The 21,572-nt window shown below is 42.6% G+C and overlaps 1 protein-coding gene across 1 annotated transcript; it reads left to right on the top strand.

Moving 5' to 3' along the window:
* Positions 1-3,824: 3,824 nt before the first annotated feature.
* Positions 3,825-17,711, top strand: LOC310843598 (uncharacterized protein). The gene is made up of 6 exons (XM_083737190.1): positions 3,825-3,946; positions 5,095-5,370; positions 8,874-9,128; positions 11,703-11,840; positions 13,411-13,530; positions 14,287-17,711. The coding sequence occupies exons 1-6, from the start codon at positions 3,886-3,888 to the stop codon at positions 14,469-14,471; spliced, it is 1,035 nt and encodes a 344-aa protein (XP_083593316.1). The 5' UTR covers positions 3,825-3,885; the 3' UTR covers positions 14,472-17,711.
* The last annotated feature ends 3,861 nt before the right edge of the window (positions 17,712-21,572 follow it).

Here is a 21,572-nt window from a genome sequence, read left to right as displayed (position 1 = left end):
GCAATGTCTCTCTCTGCCTTGGGTGATTCACCACCTTTTTCATTTTAATCATAACCTTCTTTCAAGAAGGTCAATACAGAGTATTCCTTTCTGATTAAGTGGCAATGCACATTCCCTCTCATCTAAGCCCAGCTTTTCAAATGATGTGCACTCACGTTCAGTCACAAACTTAAAAAAAGTTTCAATGTGCACAACAGCTTATGGGCATGGATCATGTGGATAGAGAGAAACTAATATGAATGAACGAGGACAAATTACGCACATGCAATCCTCAACATTAATTAGAAATTTTCCATACAAAATGAGACCATAGAGCAGAGTGTGAGACAGAGTCAGCCCACAATAATGAAATGCAACTGGGGAAATCTTATCATCCGTAGCGTCTCACTTTCAATCTCAAAGAAAGTGATAGCATGGTTGTTTCACTTCCCTTGCTGGAATCCACCCAAAAGCGACTTCTGTTATCTGGCTGGCCAGGTAGACAGACTCATGCAGATTTTCGAGCAACCTGCCAGCCAAGCACCCCACCTTTCAGCAGCAGAGTGAGAAACAACACAGGATTCCCAGAAGGAAAGTTAACAAGGAGATGCAAAGCGCAGTTGCTGAGGCCTATTCAGAGTGTTAAACAGAATTGCATCTGGCAGTTCCCACTCCTTTTTATAAAGCGTCTCTCTATGAAAGAGCTTCATAAAGTGGAGATTTCTTTTGCAGCAACTGAGTATTGAGCTCCAACAGTTGTGAGAGGCAGTGTGGTGTAGTGGATAGAGGGTTGGACTAGGCCCTAGGAGACCAGGGTTCACATCCCCACTCGGCCATGAAGCTCACAGGGTGATCTTGGGAGAGCTGCTGCCTCTCAGTCTAAGCTGCCTCACAGGGTTGTCACGGGGATAAAATGGAGAGGAGAACCATCTTCGCCACCTTGAGCCCCTTGGAAAAAAATGTGGGATATAAATGCGACAAGTGAAGGAAAGAACAAACAAGAACTCCAAAAAGTGTGGAGCAAAGAGCTCAAAACTTGACAGATGGATGCATTGTGCTGCCTCAGAAGTATTTTTTGGGGTGGTGGTGGTGGACCTGGGTTTTACGAAGAGTAAGCCCACAATACATATGTTAGGATGGTAGTCAAGCAGGGACTAAGGAAGACTGTGAGATGAATTGGCCACACACTGCTTCCTTCATCTTTCTCTGCCTCAGTGGTCTCACCTTGACCATTTCATGCAAGGCTGAGGAAGACCAAAGGGAGTGTGTGATAGACTTGGAGGTGGAGGAGGCAATAGACTTGATTGGGTGATCAAGCTGATGATGGTGAACGTGAGACAGAAGAAAGGTTTTGCATGAGAGGGGTAAGTGAATTGTGTTGCACAACAGCAGCTTGGTGTCCTCCAGCATGTGGTGGCTGGGACTGGTGGGAATTGTAGTCCAACAATATGTGGAGGACACCAGATTCAGGATAACTAAGGCACTGCAGGCAGGGTTAGCGCTGGTCCCTGGAATCCTTGGGCGAGTGTTGGGGGCCCAACACCATGGCAGGACCCATTGCTGTCACCTGCCCTGGAACCCGCTTCATTTTTCTTCTGGCTCCAGTGCTCCAAGTGTCAGCACTTAGTTACAATGACAGTTTTCTGCAAAGCCAGTGTAGCATCACGCTGGCAGCATCGTGGGAAAACACTGCACCGCTCTGGGAGCTCCCACCCAGTGCTTTTTGGCTCATTGGTGCTGCCTGCTACCACTGCTACGGAAGCTCACCAGAGGGCAATGGGTATCCCTCAAATCCTGGCTGGAGACTCGCCCTTGCTCCACCCCTCCCTCGGCATTCCCTTCTCAAGGTTCTTCCCCTGATTCCTCTGCAAAGGGATGCCGGGCAAGAGTCAGCCTGGAAAGAATGCCAGGATGAGACAATCCCAGGAAGGCGGAAATTCATATGTTGGGCCATGGGAGGAAATTAAGGAAGAAGACCAGGCAAGTCTAGAACCAGGACAGAGAAAGTGAAAGTTCAGAGAGAGAAAGTGCCAACTTAGCATCTGACTTGCAATATGAATAAAATGTATATTGAACACATTGAAATGACCAGGAAAAAATAGTAGCCTAAAATTGATGTTTCCAAAATGGTGAGAGCTGGTTTCTTCCTCATCCCTCTGTTGCTTTCCAGAATAATTATTGGATGCAATATAGATCCTTTCCCCAATCAAGTGCATTCACTTAGGGGCAGGATGGTGGGGTCTACATATAGGTTGCAGTTGCATGGTTCTGGTCTAAAAATATATATAAAGGGCAAGTGCACCCATGGGTGACTTCTTAATTGCAGATGTCTTTTCTCTCTCTCTCCACTGGCCTGCAGATGTCTGAAGTTTCAGATCACTGCCTTTCTCACAGAAGGCTATTTTTGTCACATCTTAGATCACAGTGAGGTTCCCCTCCCCCCGTCCCACTGTATGTGCGTGTGGTAGAGACAGAATAGTTATCCTGACCTTCAGCCAACCCTGTAGAGACAGAGTTTGGTAGCTTTTTGGGGGGGTGGGGTGGGCAGAATTCTCTAGAATGCTGACTGTGAAGCTAGGCCTGGCCATTCTTGTGAGAGTGCACTTTTCTGGTGGGGGATAACACATGCATTGCACACACATATGGGGCCATTACTGTGACCCTCTCAACTGAGTCATATGTGAGTATCTGCAAAGTATTATCAGAGGTATTTGTAACAGGATAATTTCCCACAGCGACATGTATGCTACAACTACAGTGGTACCTCGGGTTACATACGCTTCAGGTTACAGACTCCGCTAACCCAGAAATAGTACCTCGGGTTAAGAACTTTGCTTCAGGATGAGAACAGAAACCGTGCTCCAGCAGCGTGGCAGCAGCGGGAGGCCCCATTAGCTAAAGTGGTGCTTCAGGTTAAGAACAGTTTCAGGTTAAGAATGGACCTCCAGAACGAATTAAGTACTTAACCCGAGACACCACTGTACTATACTGCTGCTGTATCAAATTGAGTTAACATACAGCACCATATTTGTATCTTTTCTAAATTGGCCAAAGTTTTGGATTAATTTCATATACAGCACAGTTCATTCATGGTTGAATATTTGTCATCAGAAAAAAGACCTCATGCATTTGGGGCATGTCCTGCTGGTTCCATCCACAAAGGTACAGAATTCTTTGAGCTATCATTGATGCTCAAAGCATATACAGTAATTACACACACAAACACTACCGGTATGTGCTGCAGCTTCTGGTCTGAATCCACTTCAGTGGGTTGAATCTAGCTTGTTCTGTTGGGCAGGATTCACCTCGCCAGCCCAGAGTGGAGCCATTGAAATGAATGGTCCTAACTTCTTTAGGGCCATTCATTTCAATAGGTCTACTCTGGGTAAAAGTTAGTTGATTTCAGTGGGCATCTTCTGCGTATGACATACAGTAGTTGAATACTCAGTATGATTACTGTTAGTGGGATTAGATCGTTTATGTTGCCTTGCATTTTGCACTCCCATGTTTATATCAGTCAGCAAGGGCTTCAATGAATCGGAAAAAGTGGTACAATATCAGGATTTGCTTGGGATTCTTGCTAGCTCTGTCCTGTTGGCTCTGATGGGCTTGCTTAGAGCACTATTTCACCCCTCCTTCTGAATCTTATTCTTACACACCCCAGTTCCTGCATACAGGGCCATAGAAATAGATCATCAAGGTGATGTGGCTAAAGCATGAGGTCAGTCAACCAAACACCCTTCTGCTTTGTTTTGACTGTACATTAGTCTTGCACCCCTCCAGTATATGCTCTTCTTCTTTTCTTTTTTTAAATTCCTGCTTCTGACATCATTTCCTGACTAGTGCGTTAGTTTAACAGCAAAGCCAGATCCTCTTCTCAGCACACGATGCAAGAAGGTGCTTAAAATGGATTTCCGCTTTTCTTTTCCCTTGCCATGCGTGCTGGTGATTCTGACCATTTCTGATGGTAAGTGGGAATTTTCTTTTATCAAATTGGCATTGCTTTGCCTAGGTGAGCAGAAATGATCCTCTTCGTTCAGATTTCACCCCCGGCACCCCTCTCCTTTAAAGGAAGGCTAGTCTACGGGACTCAGGGAAATGCTGGTGTCATAACCGCCAAAGCATGAAAATGGACAGTCACTCCAAAGTAAGACAGATTTTCTCATAAACTAATTGCAACCATGTCGCCTGATGTACTGCATTTGTAAATGCAAGAGAAATAAGAGGTTGCGAGGCTTTTCGTGTGGGGTGGTGGTCAACACAATGATTCTGGGATTCTTTTATTGTCTCTCGGCGTGACCTTGAACAAATAATTTAGAATACTTGATGAAAACATCTCAAAAACAAGTCTGATGTACATAGGTTTCCAGTTTAAAATCCTTTTGAAAACAATACTCCAAGTCCTTTTCAATATCTGTGCATGATTTTGGAGACAGTGAATTGCAGTGAGGGAAAGTAACTAGCCTGAATTCATCCAGTTTTGCAAACACTGCTTAGATTCTTTCCCCCCTTAAACTAGTAAGTAGATGGTGATTATTTCCATTTCTAAACATTCTATGGTGTAATCAATATAAATCTGTGGACCATATGAAGTCATTTAACATTTTTTGAGGCCAATGAGTAATGAATTCAAATACATACACACTATGGGCGACAGTTTAAGCTACATGAAAAACAACACTTATTTAACCGACAAACTACATACTTTCTTGTAAAAATATATTAAATGATACCTGAATTAAAAGCTACATTTAGGTCATTTATTTACAGCAGTGGCTCATCAAGTATCCTTCAAAAGGATCAGCACTCATATAAAATTATGAATTGCACTATTTCATGAATTAAGGCTTTCAGTCTTAGTAACCAATATTGAGTTGATTCCATCCCACTTTTCAGTCAGATAACATGACGCTATGAGCTCAAAAGGGGGAAAACCCGAAGAATACAGTTCTCATATGTTTTCTTCGACTGAGAGGTTGCTCATCTTTTTCTGTGACCACAGTCTTACCTCTTTGATTAGACTTACTGTGGTTTCCAATATGTATTTATTTATTTAATAGTTTTTATAAACTGCTTTAAAAAAAAATCTACTTAAATCTTTTATTACTGTTGCAGGTGTGACTTGTATGGACCTCAAACAGCTTTTTGGCGACGCTGGTGGCAATGTTTCTTTTCCTTTGGAAATTAAAAATCGAAATGGCATCCTAGTAATGAAAGAAACGAACTGTTCTAAGCCGGAGAATTTTACGATGGACTGTTGCAATGACTGTGACAAAAGGCTGTGCTCGAGGAACGGGATTGTAGAGATGACGGATTTATCAGAAAACGATGAGGGGAAATATACATTTGCTTTTGGAAACGACAGCGAAATTTTCTTGCTCAAAGTGTGTGGTAAGTAGGGAGGGGGGATAAATTGGAATCAGTTTTCATGGGAACTGATTTCATTTGCATCCAATACCTGTTTGCATTTTATACCGAATCTGCACTTTCTGAAACAAAGCATGAATCGAAACACAGACATCCTTCAAAACCTGCACTTATTTTCATTTTGCAGCTTAGCCGTTCTCCAGCCAGGTAGTATATGCACAAAAGTGCATATACTAGAATATATTCATATCTTAGTGAAATCAACATACAAAACTATTCTGTGTTCAGAGAAATTGCTTGCAAAACTGGGCATATCCGGGGAAATTGCTTGCAGAAATTCCTTACCCAAAAGAGAAATTTGGATCAACATGCCAATCGATTTTCATGAGGACTTTTCGGAAAGCGTTGGCAAACTGATGTGGAAATATAGAGCACTAAATTTAAGATGGGAAAAACAAGTAACTGAGAGAAACTGACATAATTCTATCCATTCCTTGTGGTCAGCATCCTCATTTTGGAATCAACAATGGAAAAATCTTAAGAGGTTAATTAATTGCTGGTTCTGCTTCAAACATCCTAAGCATACTCACTCAGAAAATAGGTGCCGGTGTTCAATGGGAGTTATTTCCAAGGAAGCATGCAGCCTTAGTTTGTGATCCACAAATAAGTGCACTTTAATTTAAGCTTAAACTCAGTGATATTTTGCCTAAAACACAGATGGGGAACCTGTGGCCCTCCAGCTTATGTTGGAGGGCCAAAAACATGTATGATGGCAGCTGTCGTCCAGCAATACTTGGAGAGTCACAGCCTAATGACTAAAGCGTACCCTCCAACATGCCTCAGATAAAATGAGGCATTCTATTCTACAGTGGTACCTCGGGTTAAGTACTTAATGTGTTCTGGAGGTCCGTTCTTAACCTGAAACTGTTCTTAACCTGAAGCACCACTTTAGCTAATGGGACCTCCCGCTGCTGCCGCACCGCCGGAGCACAATTTCTGTTCTCATCCTGAAGCAAAGTTCTTAACCTGAAGTACTATTTCTGGGTTAGCGGAGTCTGTAAGCTGAAGTGTATGTAAGCTGAAGTGTATGTAACCCGAGGTACCACTGTACTTCAATATCACTGCTGGGGAGGAGGAGGACTTTTTTTGCAGGTTAAGATTTCTTATTAAAGTTTTCCATGAGACAGACAACCTCACTTGAAACCCACCTAGCTCCAGAACCCACCCTCACCACAATAATCTCCTTGTCCCCTCCCCTCAAGCTCCAGCCTTGCACAGGGCTGCCTGTACACCGCCAGCTGCACACCCGCCCCCCAGGGCCCGATCCTGCCCAGGGTCTCCTTCAGCCTCCGCCTTCTCTTCAGGCTTGACACTTTCTCCTTGTTTTTATTCTGGCTGGCTGGGTGGCTGGGTGGCTGGGGCCCTGCCAGCCTGAGAGTCACAACCTCCCAGGGCAGGGATGGCAGTGACATTGCCGTTGTCGTCTCCATTGCCTCCCTCCTTCCTCCTCTTCCTGCTACTGCTCCTCAACCAGCTAGCCAGCTAACCTACCTGGCTCCCTCCCCTGGATCTGGCACAAGGCTCTTCCCTCTTACTCCATTTTCTCCGACTCCCAGGAGCAGCGGCAAAGGACATGGCAGCAGAGGCGCAGGAGGAGGAGAAAGTGACTCAGTTGGCAACTCTTTCTTCCTCTTGCTTCCGCCAACATGAAGCCATTTCCAGTTAGTGTAGCTCAGTAAAGAGGGGAATTCGGGACTCGACATGACAACGTGAGAAGCTATGATGGCTTAAGGGTTTTCATGACAGTCCTGGCATTTTGGGGGCAGTTGGAGACTATTCTAGAGGCCAATGGACATCACCTCTCACACTCAGCTGTCATTCATAACTACCACCACCTGACAGACGCTGCATGTGGTAAACAGGCCTGCTGATTTGACACAGCATTGCAAATCTCCCTTAAGTGAACTGCTTTGTGGTATGCCAAATTTTAATTTGTGCTTGTTTCAAGTGTTTCAGATAATTCATTTCACTGTGTGAAAATAATAATAATAATAATAATAATAATAATAATAATAATGCTGCTATGTGCTTTGCCCTCAGTCTGCCTCAGAGTACCCAAGTGCAGTGGTACCTCAAGTTACAAACGCCTCAGGTGACACACACTTCAGGTTACAAACTCCGCTAACCTGGAAGAGTTACCTTGAGTTGAGAACTTTGCCTCAGGACCACCCCCTTCCCTGAACTCGTAGGGCTGGGCTGTCGGGCAATTGATTTGTCAGTTAGGATACCTAAAATCTGTGAAAATGTTTCCATCCATAATTCAAATTTGAGGCTATTGGCAACATAGTATATTTCAAGAATTAAAATATTAAAGCTGTCGGATGCCTTCTAATTTCGTAACCTTAAAGCACTGCATTGGGAAAATATCACAATTACCGCATCCCTTTTAAATAGGGTTTGATCATTGGGAGTGTAGGTTTCGTTCAAAGATGTGGGTTGGTATACAACAGGTTAAAGGAGGGAGCTAATTTATTCTGGTTAGTGTAATAAAAGCACTTGACGGCTCTGCACGTGCTCGGATCAGTTTGTTAAAACAGAAGAAAGTGCCATAAGAAAGGTATGCATTTATGATTCAAGTGTTTAAGTACATTACTCTTAAGTGCCACCCAAAGGCAAACAGGCAGAACTGCAAATGCTGTAGCAAAGGCAACGGTGCTTTGGGTACACACGTAAGTGGGTTTTAAATAGCAAAGATACAACTTGCCAACGAGGGAGAAGGGAACACCAGTTTCTTCATTACTTCAAATGCATGCTTGAATTGCGAGAATCACACTTTATATGGGAATGTTTTTGCCAGAAATATTCCTTTGCCAAGCTTCTATATTGTGACCCAGATTTTCCATATATTTGTTCTGATCTGGAAAACAACAACAACAACAAAACCACCCCATCTTTTTCCAGTATGCTTGAATTCAACAAGTCACAAGAGGACTCACATTCTTTGGACTGGAGCTAATATGAACCAACTTCACACAACCATTAGTGGCTTCTGACATGATGAAGTTGATGGTGAACACATAATGAAGTTGAGGGTTTGGCAAGGCAGTTTGATTGACATGGGCATGGCAACGGATTGAAGTAACATAAGTGTGCTCATCCTCTGTGCTATATTTTCAATACAGGATCGCACCTTAATTACCTGCCCTTGGGCTGGTACCCCTAAAAACAAAGTGAATAGGAACCTGCAGTCCATGTGATTTGCTTTCGAAGATTCCTGGAATCCCAATTTAGAAGATGGTAAATTTTAGTAGAGGAGCCAGTCTATTTACAAGGACCATGAGAAGCTTTCAATTTCTCTGGAAGCAAACAGCAGGAAAAATCCATTAGGATCCATTGAATGTTATATATAGTTGAAGGAGGTAATAGGGGATTAAATGAAAAAAAGGAAGGGTTCAGATGATGGTTCCCACTGTCCTGTCATGGTAACATTTTTCTCTCTGTTTTGTTGTTCTCTTTCCACTGCCTAGAGAAGCCTCCAGCTGTTTATATCAATTGTCTACCTGATGGAAGAGCAAATTTGTCCTGTGAAGCAGATGGTCAATTCAATGATGGAGTTTACTGGACTCGGAATGGGAGAAGAATAAATGATGTTGATGCTTGTGAGAAAGATGGTGGCAAGAGCATTATTTTGGGGAAAGGGGTACAGGGAAAGCTTGCTTGCCATAGAAGAAACTCTTGCAGCAGCTCCTCCATTGAGCTGTCATGTAATGGTGGTAACGATCGTAAGTTATATTTTACCTTCTTTTTATGGGTGTTCAAAGTGTTATTTGAATTTATATATCAGCAGATCTGTCTCTCTAACTCACCAACACAAAATCCTTCATTCATGAAGCAGCCCCCTGCCTACTGGGTGCTCTCTAGACATTGTTGGACAACTTCCATCATCCCTGACCTTTGGCCATGCTGACAGGGGCTAATGGGAGGCCAAATCACTAGTGACCATTACTTTGCCATGTGGAATGACTTTATATTATACACAAATCTGAAAGAACATGGACATTTGGTCCCACCCGCATATGCAGATATTGGGATTTTGTAAATTTAATTTCTGGACCTTAATATATAATTAACAGACACACAAGGGAGGGTACTTCTCCCCCTTTTCATGCTTATTTTAAAGACTTTTGGTGAAAGGCCCTCTGAAAAATGATGGTTTGTTATTTATTTTGTTCCATACAGCATTCTCATTTTTTCTTCCAGGCTGTGATGATTTTTTTTTTTGGGTGGGGGACTTTTTTTTTTTCTTGTTCCTCTGTATATTGGAAAACTTAATGAAAATGTTGAAGTGGGAAAAACATGTCTGAATACATCTTACAACATATTTGAATATGTATGCCAGAAATACACACACACACACACACACACACACACATTTCCATCTCACAAACATCAGGGCAGTGTATGACAAAATAAAAGTAAAATAAAAATAAAAGCAATGCAAAGCAATCATTAAAATGACTGGCTGCTGAAGGAACATTTTAGACAGCATAGGCCTGTCAGCATTAAAAAGTCACTGAGACACATCTGAAACTGATGTAATAATCTTTCTGTTACCAGCACCACAACTGACACAGCAGTCCTCAGCATAATTAGCTGAATGCTCCAAGGCTCAGCTTCCATTTTGGCCCCATCTTGTGATTCTTGCCTAGATATTCATTGCAAAATAACCAGAAATATTAGTAGCTCACAATAAAATCTCCTTTACCTGACATTCATGGTTAGGGTAAATCATTCATCATTTTGGCAATGTATTTTGCTTTTTAATGTCTATGTCCTGGACCAGGCAGTTGAAATAAAAACAAGCAAACAAAGAATGCAATTTATTGGATACCTATTGCCCCCTGAATGTTTTGAATGGATTGCAGTCAATGGGTTGCTCACAGACTGCTAACTGCAAGCAGTCATGCGTGGCTGTGATATTTATGGCGCAGTAACTGTGCAGTTCAATCCCCTCAGTCACAGGGAACTATTTCTGCACTCTCCAACCTTTACAGACCTAGAGAGATGTAGCAGCAGCCGCAAGAATCAGCAAACAGTGGCCTCCTCATGTGATGAAGGTTTAAAATGGGCACTGCATGTCTGTCTGAATAAGTTTCTATGCATCTCATGATGATATCCCCTATGCTCCATGGCTGAGGAGGTTTGAGCGCTGGGTCCTTTGTTCTGGACCCTCCTTTTTCTTGAATTTATGGAGAAAATTTATGAAGAATTTATGAAGAATTTATTGAATTCTTGAATTTTCTTGAATTTACATAACAAAGGAGGATCATTCCTACCTATTTGGGTCAGCACAACACATTTTGCTGTCTGCAGCTGACCAGGAAATGGTGCCATGAATTCCTACCAAGTCAAGGTACATAATCCCCAAAGCCATCCATCCAAGTTATCCTGCCACCTGAGACAGAAAACCCCAGAATCCCTCTACTTTGTAAAAAATACAATGACAACAAATTAAATAACTAATAAGTTGTTGCCCTTTGTTGATACTTAAATTGTGTTGCCTCATGGAAGGGCTGGCCCTGTTGCAACTAGATAGGTGGGGTACAGCAGGCAATCCACACTGAGTGGACCAGGTCTGGAAAATCCCATTGGCACTCTGTAATTCAGAATGAGCCCAGGAACCTTTTGGCTTCCAAAAGCAGTGGTAGTGGGGATAAAAATATTTTTTAATAATAAAAATGTAAATATTAGTGACTAAAAGCCGCTTCAATTCCTAGGAGCTAAAATATAAAATGGAAGCAAAGCATACAAGGCTATAAAGTGGATTACTGTATTATGTATCAATGGAATGTTTCTAGCCTTAAGTGGGGTTTTTTAAGTTTGATCTAAGTGAAGTAGGAGGCAGAGTGAATCATGTTCTTTTGTAAGTAAATTTTATTTCAAGTAAAATGAGGGGTGAAGGATCAAAGGGTAGCTCATTCCCCATGAGCCAAAGACCAGTGATTTAAAGCACCCTTAACAAAATACTATTCACAGGCTTCTTTGTGGGGAAGTCATATGCTTTAGATGTGCTTTAAATGTATGATATGGGTGTTAATGGGTGTGACTGCAACCTAAATGTGCCACCCCCAAATAGTAGCAGTCTAGAAGCATCCTTACATAACTTCTCCATGCCTGGTAGGATTCTACTAACCAACAGTGGTCTTCTCCCCACCAACATTATTTGCATTAAAAAAATCACACACCTTGCATATTATAGGCAAAGACACCTTTAACATTGTGGTGACCCTGAGTCCTGTCTTTAGGTTGCTCCTGTTTCTTTAAAGCTTAAGAACAACGTTGTTTCTTTCAATCAGGAGATTTGCTGCAGCACCCGCACTTCCTGTATATTATGGTAGCGTGTGGAGGGGGTGCTCTCCTCCTGGCCATTATTGCCTCACTGATCACATGCTGCTGCATGAAGAGCAAGCATCATTTCACTCCAGTGCCTGCAGGTGAGTAGCCGTTTCCCCTCTTCTTTTTTGCATTGTATTTTGCAGTACAATCCTATTGCATGTTTACGTAGAAGTGAAATCTACTAAGTCCAGTGGCATTTACTCCCCAGGTAAGCAATGCATGGGCCTGTAACCACAGTTACAGTCTTTAAAAAAATAGGTTATTGTAGATTAGGCATCCCCAGACTCAGCCCTCCAGCTGTTTTGGGACTACAACTCCCATCATCCCTAGCTAACAGGATCAGTGGTCATGGATGATGGGTATTGTAGTCCTAAAACAGCTGGATAGCCGAGTTTGGGGATGCCTGTTGTAGATGAATCTAAGCTCCTCCTATAACTGCAGTTGCTTACACTCTGTGACAAAAGTGACAATTCTGAAGTTAGGCGGATTTTGCAACCAGCCAAAGCTCATATTTACTTTCCATGGCTCCTTTGCCCATATCCCAGCCTGCCTCTCAAGTTTTACACTTGACTGCATTTCTGCAAAGGTATATTTATCATAAGGTTACATCATTCTTGTTTTAGAGACCAAGGATCATTTAGCTGATTTTATTCATATGATCCTAACCTATCTTTTAGGTATGCAGCTCCTTCGGCACTTAACATCATAGAACTGTTAGAAGGGACCCTGCACCATGGGATCTATTTTCCAAATTTCTTATCAAGCCTACCCGATATTTCTTCAAAATCCTTCACCCTAACTCCTTACACTCCTCTTAATGTAGGTTGTTGCAACTAGAAAGGTCTCATAATATGCCATGGGAACAGAAGGGATACAGAGGCTTCGCCTACAGGCACCACAAATCATGATGCTGGTGATGTTGACATCAAGGTGTCACATTTTGTAGGTCTCCTTGCATGATTAGGCCTCTGGCAAGAACTCAGTTCTGGCATCACCAGAACAAGAGGCCCCTGTTCCACAATTTGTCTTTGAAGTTTAGGAGAATCCCCATGGGAAAAAATCCAGACCTACTGATCTTATTCCAAAGGGGCATCAGGAGACCATCTGGAGACTTTGCCCTTCTTTACCTAGAGTTAATACAAGTTGGAATTAAACTGCTTATACCCACTATTCACTGTATGCATTTTTGTAGTTTTCTCCTCCTCTTTGCCTATAATTCTTATTCTCTTAGTGCCCTTTACTGGCTCATCCTCATAAAAATAATCAACAGTTTAGTTACATGTGAACAATTCCTCAATCCTAAACAAATGCACAGGTGAAAGCAGGGATCCTGTGACCCTCCAGATGTTGCTGAACTTCAGCTCCCCAAAGCCTCGGCCTGGCTGGCCAATGTTCTCTTGGATGAGATGTCATCCAGTAGAGGGCCACAGGTTAGCCACCTCTGATGTAAAATAGGGCACCTGCTATTTTGCTCTATGAAGCATGGCAATTGTACAGGGAATTTTTTTTAGGGGTGCTTTGGGTTTTTTATGGAGAGACCAGGTACAGTTTAGTAGACAGCAATTAGCACTGGTGAAGGAATACCCACAAAGCCGAAACTCCACCTCACCCATATTAATTGATTAATTGATTTGCCCCCTTTCAGTCTCTCATTATGCTTTCCAACAGAAGATGAAAAGGATGAGGGGATAACCCTGTCTGCCATTTCCAGTGAAGAACCAAAGAGTCCTCCTAATGGAGACCCCTGTGAAACCACAGATGCCCTTGTTGCCAGCACCCCCAATCCTGGTAGGTACAGTTATATCATTGTTGTTGTTATTAAAGAGCAAAGCTGTGTGGGAATAAATGTATTTGTGTAGTTCAGGGATGCAGAAATGGTGACCCTCTAAAAGCCACATGCAACAATTTTTGTGTGGTGGCCATTCCACAAAACAGTAGAGTAACATGTAGAGTAGCCCCCACATGGCCAAATGGAATCATACAGAGTTCCTCCACAATAATCGCTTGTACACTGGGGCTCTTCCATAATGATTTCAATTGGATGAAGTTTTGTGAGATGTTTTATTGTGATTGTGTTGTAGTTATAAGGTTTTACTGGGACTGATGGCTATTTCAATATATTTGTCAACCATTCACTTGGTTGTATTGCTTTAGTGTTATTGTTTATGTTTTAAATGATGTGGGACAAGTACTTTTGTGCTTGGGTCTTGCTTGTGGGTTTTCCTCAGGCATCTGGTTGGCCACTGTGAGAACAGGATGCTAGACAAGATGGGCCTTTGGTCTGATCCAGTGAACTCTTCTTACATTCTTATTTGATGATGATGATGATGATGATTTAGTTGTTTGACTGATACACGTCATGTACTGCCTTGTGAGGTTTCTGTTTAAATGATGGGATATAAATCTATAAATCAAAAATTAAAAAAGATAACAGCAAAAGGAAAGCTGAGATGAAGACTTTGTTGAAGATTATAGTAAAGATTGAGGTCTGAGACGATGTTAATTCATTTTTATAGCACATTCTAACTTGTACTTCCTTTAAAGCTCCTGAGACCTGTGAGAGTTTTAAACCAGAGCACAAGACAGATCCAAATCCTACAGTTCAACCTAAGCTGGCACTGGAGACTAAAACAGAGGAAGATGTTGAAACAGCATTTCGAGAAGTCATGGTTGACACTGAAGCCCTGGAAACGGTGGATGATTGCTTCCCTGATCCTATTGATGCTTGATCAGATGTGTTCCCTTTAACCCTTCCTACAGTCTTGGGAATTGGTGTTTCTTCATTCCATGATGTTATCTCCATAATAATAGTGTCCTTTAAAAAAACACCTGCCTACAGTTAGCCAAATCTACAAACCCACCTAAAAATAGTCCTTATGGGCCAATGTGGTATCCTTGCTCCATGTAGCAATTAGATTTCAAATTAAATATGACAGATCTATGTGCAAGACCTTTAACCTTCAAACAATCTGATTAATTTTTCCTGTTTCTATGACAATTTTCAGGCTTCTCAAAACCCCAATATTTTTGGTTCTATCAAGGCACAGACACACAACAGGCAAAATACCATACAGGAGTCCCAAAGTACATATTTTATACTGGAATGGGGCCAGAAATTCCCTAAAAGTTCCAGAAAAAGTGTTGAGTTCTGTACTGGGATGTTTGGAATTATATCACAGTAGCTTTCGCAGATTCTTGTGGTCAAAAACAGTCCTATTCATTACGCTGGGTGTTTATATGAACTGATGTTGGCTCATGGATTTCAGGGACCCTCCAGGAGGGTATCTACAGAATTCCTTTACCTGGAAGAGGTGAGGCACGAAAACAGAGAATGTGGAAAGTGAGGTCAGTGGCACTGTTTGGACAGTGGACCATTTGTCAGTTTACAGGCCCAAAAGAGATGCCCAACCTCATCCCCTTCTGGAGCAAGTTCTGACACTCCAAGCTTCCATTTCTAAATATTTTTTGTTCCATCCAGCTACCTTTTAGCAGAAAGTAGGGATCCCTGTGCCCACTGCTGTATGCCCCTTTGAAAGGAATGATGCAAAAATGCTTCCCAGCACATGTTCCAGCTCCAACCTTTGATATCCAGATGTTGTTGGACTACAGCTTCCATAACCCCCAGCCATGGTCATGAATGGTAGGAGCTGCAGTCCCAACAACAGCTAGGAGCACAAGGTTGAAGAAGCTGCTCCAGTGCACAGTTTGTGACTAATAGGAAGCACAGAAACAGCATTTTGTTTTTATATTTGTGATGGAGTTTTCAACATAAATTGACTACTGGCCTAAGCAATTTGATAATTCTCTGTATACGCATTGTGCTTTCTTGAGTGTTCCAAGCAGTTCACATATATCTTCTTTGTAATTTGCAGCAGGTGTTCCATTTCTTTCCTTGCCTGCATCTTGCCTTTGTGTGGATGTGCTTGCATCTTATTTCAGATGAAAGGCTGGAGAATTTGAGGGATTCTCCAGGTGCTCTTTTCTTGTGGTGTTGCTATTTTGGGCCCTTAGTTAGATAGAAAGGCTTTGCTGCCGCTGCCTGAAACACTGCAAGTCACTCTGCTGTCTTTAATTGGGCATATACTCTGCAGATAGGCTTTAGGATTAAGTTCTAGAAACTTCTAAAGGGGACATTATTTGCTCCCTATATGAACATACACTGAGGTAGCAGCACTCCTTGAAGTAAATGGCATTGGGGACTTACTTCTGAGTAGACATGTATAGGATGGCCCTGAGAATGTTCTTTTTTCAGAGATTGGTGGAGATTAAAGAAAATGGCACTACAGTTCCATTCATGTGTACTCAGAAGCAAGGTTTATGACTAGGTAAGTTTGTATAATATTGCAGCCCGTGAGTGTCAGTTGTACTGGCTTTGGGTGACATTCCATTGCCTTTGAGAAGAAGTCAGTCCTTGACTAAACAAGCCAGTCTCTGCTTCTAAGCATCACTAGCTATTATTAGATCGTGAACTCCTGGCTGGGACTTGTTATGCATTTGTTTTGACGTACAGCTCCTTGTTCAGTGCGGACCCTTTTATAAATATTAAATGCTGATGACTAAACCCCACTCTATGGCTACAGAACTGAGTTGCGTTAGAATTAATTTCAGAGTCATGTCTCATTTACTGGAAAACCCCTTCTTACCAATACTGCCACTGCCAGGAGCCATGAACATCCAGTTACTGCTATCTGATGAGACCATTTTTACACAAATGTTTTGAATTATTCTATTTTAGAACTCAGATCTAACACATGATTTCAAGGCTTCTTGTCCTATCTTTGTGGCTTATATAGGCCTTGTGAATTAGATGTGCAGCACGTGTGCCAGGTATGTTTACTAAGCAATAAGTCACATTGTTTTAGGCTGTTATCAAAGTTGAAACTTTGCTTGTGTTCCAGCCTCTCCTGCCATTTATAGCTGTGTTTGATAATGCAGAAAAGATGCACATATGACACAAATAGGCATCATAGACTTTACATTCACAAGCCTGACTGACGCATGCCCTGCTTTAAGCCTTGTGCATAAAAAGGCTTTAGAATTTGCAGCTGGATTCTGGGGACAACGCTTTCCTTAAAATAAAATTAAAAAGCTTTTAAAAAACACACCATGGTATCTGAATGTCATATGAGCATGGATGTCATTGGTATGATGTTTGGCCTTGTGACTTGAAAGTCCGGATTGCTAGGAGAAAGCAGTATGGGCTTTCCTCCTGCAGAGCATGCTAGGGTACAGAGTTCAACAGTATCTAGAATAAAGTGAAAATGCTTTACGTTAACTATTGGGCTTAAAAAAAAATCCAATGCACTAGTGAAGGCGATGTCATTCACAGCCCTGATATTGCATTAGAGGCCAAGGTTAGAAGAAAGATGCTCTGGGAGATTCTAAGACTTAAAGTAAAAGGCTGGGACTAGGCTAGTATTTCTCGTGTGCCAGCCAAATGGTTTACTGTGTCTTTACCATTGATTCCCAAGCCAGGGGCCCAGATGTACAGGCCCCCTCCTCTACCCCTTCTGAGAAGATTGCTCGGTGGCAGCACATCAGAGTAGCCCCCTTATCTGCTGATATTTTGTACCACTTGCACCCTGCTTGTCCATCACCCTAATGTCTTTATCTGCCATCCATGATGTGACTGTGGTGGTGACTGTCCTATGACTAGGCACACGTTACTTGACAGGCCTCTTGAGCTTCGTACTAGTCTAACGTGCAGGATCTTCTAGAATCCCACTTTGCTTCATGTGTTGGAAGCTGCATGTTTACAGCATTAGAGAAGACGTGTAGACAGCCATAAAATAGCTTCAGAAATTCAGCTGACAGCTACAGCTCGCCATTTTGCTTTATTCTTTCTCTCTCTATTACAGCAATATAAGGCTGGGAGATTCATTCTTCTGTAATGTTTTTATCTGCATTCATGCTATGGTGTTTTTTAAAATAATGCTGTACCCTAACTAATAAAAATATTGTTTTATAAACATAATGTGGAAAAGTAAAGTTATTTGTACCATTGTTTTGTTCCTTACCATAGCAAAACTACCATCTGGAAAGCTTATCCGTGTAGATGTGGCACCAACCATGCCAAGTCATTCCCATCTCACTTTCCTCAGCTCTACTTACCCAAAGCTCCTGTTTCTTATTATATGGTTATTAAATAGATTTATTCAAAGGAGCTCAATATAATGTAGAAGGTACTTGGTCCTTCATTTTATCCTTGTGGCAACTCTCCACTGGAGGTGAAGCTATGAGATGTGGCTGGCCTAAGTGTACCCTGTGAGTGTGAATTCTTAGTCCACCATTCTAAGCATTGCACCAAACCAGCACCTCCCAACTTCCTGTTCTGTTTTGCTGCCCTGGCCCAGGAAATTGGATTTCCAGCTTGCCACGAAGCCCTCCTCATTCCTTAAGGATAAAATAAAAGGTTTGGGGGCAAACAACAACTGTTACTGATGGACAGGCTGTCATAAGTTCTAAGGACTGTATTACTTCAGCCTGTATGTGCATTTCATAAGTGCACATAAAAGAGTCAACCGTTAATAATTCTGCTCAGCCGACAGCAATCAAAATAACAAGTTATTTTATGAACTGCATTTTTACAAATCTGCTACTAGGTGGCAGCAAAACACTGTGGCAAACTGAGAGAAAGAGAAGTTTGCACAAAATTTATTTATTGGTTCTCATTTTAAGCCCTGTCCTTTTTGGGCGCTGATCTCATTCTAGTCCTCATACTGGCTTTCTTCTTTGGCTTCTGTCCACAGAGTTCACAGCAACTCTGGATCCATAAAACAACTGTCTGCTCCAAACTAGTTCCAAACATTATTAGGTTAGGCCCAGTTTTGTATGTTCATCTGGGTAATACATGATGATTGCTGGTGCCCCAGAGTAGACCAGCAGTTCAGATACAATAATACCCAAGGCACACCAAGGTATTTTGGTTTCTGAGGAAGAAGCTCCAACAAGCATTTCCCCCTGGGGATAAAAAGATTGTTTTTTAAAAATGAAAATGTTAAGTTGTGGGTGAACATATCAGACGACACAGCAATTCTTCAAACAGCTTTTGTTTATTCACAGGCCAGAACAGAACAGAACAGAACAGAACTGAAGGGTTCAGCCAACAGTAACCATTTTCTGTAACTATCCAATCACTGAATGTCACTTTCAATCCCTTATGTGCATATGTGGACCTGAGTAAAAACTATCTACAGTATCCCCCTGCTGGCCCAGGGTGAGAACTTCAGTACATAACAGCAAAGGTAACAATTTGCTGCCCTTTCAGGACACCCAGAATTAGCTGCCTGAGACAGCTTCCTCACTGCCCAATGGCAGAGCCAGCCCTGGTCTACAGTTTTGCGTGTGTGTGTGTGTGTGTGCGCGCGCACACACACACACACACACACACACACACACTTACTTCACAATTCCCAAGCACATCTCTCTTACTACTCTCCCCCAACTCCCAGCCAAATTGCCAGCTCACAACCTCTTTTCCAAATCTGCAGAGGCCCTCCACCACTTTTCCTTTTAATGAGGTCTCTCTCTTTTTCCCCGGGATGAAGATCTCCTGAGCGATTGCCACAGTATGTGTGGAGTGTGTTGTTTGACAAACAGACATTATTTGAAAGGCAGCCACTTGCAAAACCTTCCACCACCAGATATGTCTATCTGTGGGCAGGTCTGTTGATGTTCCTTCTCGAAGTCTCATCCGTACCAGCAGTTTAAGATCCCTCTGCTGCATGGAGATGAATGAGTGACAGGCACAATCCACAGCTACCTTTTCAAAACCAGTTATTGCAGATGAGGTTTCCTGCAGGTGGCTAACTAAAGGGCTGCATCAAAGGAAACGACTCATTTCAAGAGAGAGCGCCTACCATGCTTACTCCAGATTACGAATGAAAACACTGGGGGAGTAGGAGGAGGGTTCCCTTGTTGTAACTCACTGCCTTGAATATAAAGAGGCAGGCTGCAGGCTCTTCACTATCTCAGCTCTACAGAGTATTGTGGGGTGCTTGTCTGTGTTGACCTGTCTGCCTTCCCATCACCAGAACCAAGGGATGCTGGCTTGTCCTGCATTTCAGAGGGAAGTTGCTTCCTCTTCTGCCAAGCTCCTCCTTGCTGCTCCCAGGGGCACCATTCTTTTTCTCCTCCACCACCAATGCCACCAGCCCATGGTTTATGAAAGGATGGAAGGGAACTATGAAGTGGTGGCTGCTGCTTCCCCTGAAGCACTCTGTACTCAGTCTTCTCTGGAAACTTGAATCATGTCTGAGCTGAGTTTTTGCTTAGGGTCCAGTGTGGTTGGCATCATGTGGCTGTCAATTGCAGGGCAAGCAAACACTCAGCGGGGGGAGAAATTCTGTTTAGTTTGCATTTTAAGGCAAAGACATTTCACATTTCCCCAAACAATATGTGGGCATTCATAAGCCAGAATGTTCCTATTTTATTGCTTTCCTGCTTCCGGTTGATGTATGCCTTGGAGCATCTTCTAACAGACATGGCCAATCTCACAAACAAAATAAGTAAAACACGGGCAGGAGGGCAACATGAAAGCAAACAACAAATCTGCTTAGAGATTGGCTTAGACTAAACAGGATGTATCATATTCACTGTTAATTTCAGTTTAGCAAACCCTTTAACTCATTCTTGCACTGACTGGCATTCATGTAATAAAGGAAGGAAAGCTGCACTCTTTAAAGAAGAGTATGTGGCCCTGTTGCTTAATTGTTGGTGAAAATGGTACCAAGTAAGACGTTTTCTAACAATGTCATCACCCCTCCTTGAGGTTCAGTTGTAGACCACAGCAATACCAGTCTTGGCCACACCCAGGAACTTCACTAAGGTCCTGGTGGTTTTGGTGACCCATGTGATGATGATTGTGGTTCATATCTACGTTGATGGTGTGCTAATCATACCACTCTCCTTGAATCAGCAGCAGAAGTGATCTGAATTTCCTAGGGACATTGATTTCTAGTCAATCACTTGAAGAGCTCCCTTCTGCCTCTTGGAGATTGCTGCTTTCAACTGATGAACTAATCCTATGCAGACACTAGAGTAAGCCTTGGCCCGTATCATCTAGGCTTTGAGTCCTGGCAGACCTGCTCCCTGCCTGCCTTGCAGGCCTTTTTCCACCTAGCCTGGAAGGGTGGGGGCCCTGACTGACTCCAGCTACACAAGCTGAGACTGTTGAACAGACTCTTGAACTGGGGTGTTGTTTGGATTTTTCATTATTATTGTGGGGCGGGAGGTTATCGCTACTCTTGTTTTTTGTATCTTTATTTAGATTTGATTTATGTAGGACTTGTTTAATTTATTGTTTATGACTATTTTTGTTGCATTGCAGTCATGTATTTTTTCATGTTGTAAGCTGCCTGGAGCATAGTTTAAACTGTGGAAAGCTGGCATACAATTGAATTATGTACATACTTATGTGTGTATGTGATCAGAGGCCGCACACCCACTCAGCTGGTACCCTGGTCTGTCTTCTTGGTGTGACAATCTTCAACATGGAGTGACATTCCAGGCTCTTTATTTTCTGTTGGTTTTCAGATATTGCATCCCTCCTGCTCATAAATCTATGACTTCTCCTTGGGGCACTGCCCTTCGCCTTCAACCACAACTGTTCTAAGTGAAAGACACAACCAGTCAGGTATGCCCCATCTCTCCTAGTTTAGTCTCTCATAGTTTTGCCTTTCCCCTGCCTGACCTCTCCTTCTTCCTGCTCAGGGTCTGCCTCTCCTGTCTGATGCCCCTCACCCTGACAACACCAAATTGTTCTGGGCCACCTGACCCAAGGCAATCAGTGCCTGTCTCAACCTAGCTTAGGGGACACCAGGATCCCCCCA

The sequence above is a fragment of the Podarcis gaigeae genome, assembly GCF_964106915.1.
Source record: "Podarcis gaigeae genome assembly, chromosome: 4".
In the NCBI taxonomy this organism is placed as follows: Eukaryota; Metazoa; Chordata; class Lepidosauria; order Squamata; family Lacertidae; genus Podarcis; species Podarcis gaigeae.
This window is presented reverse-complemented; position numbering and strand designations above follow the sequence as displayed.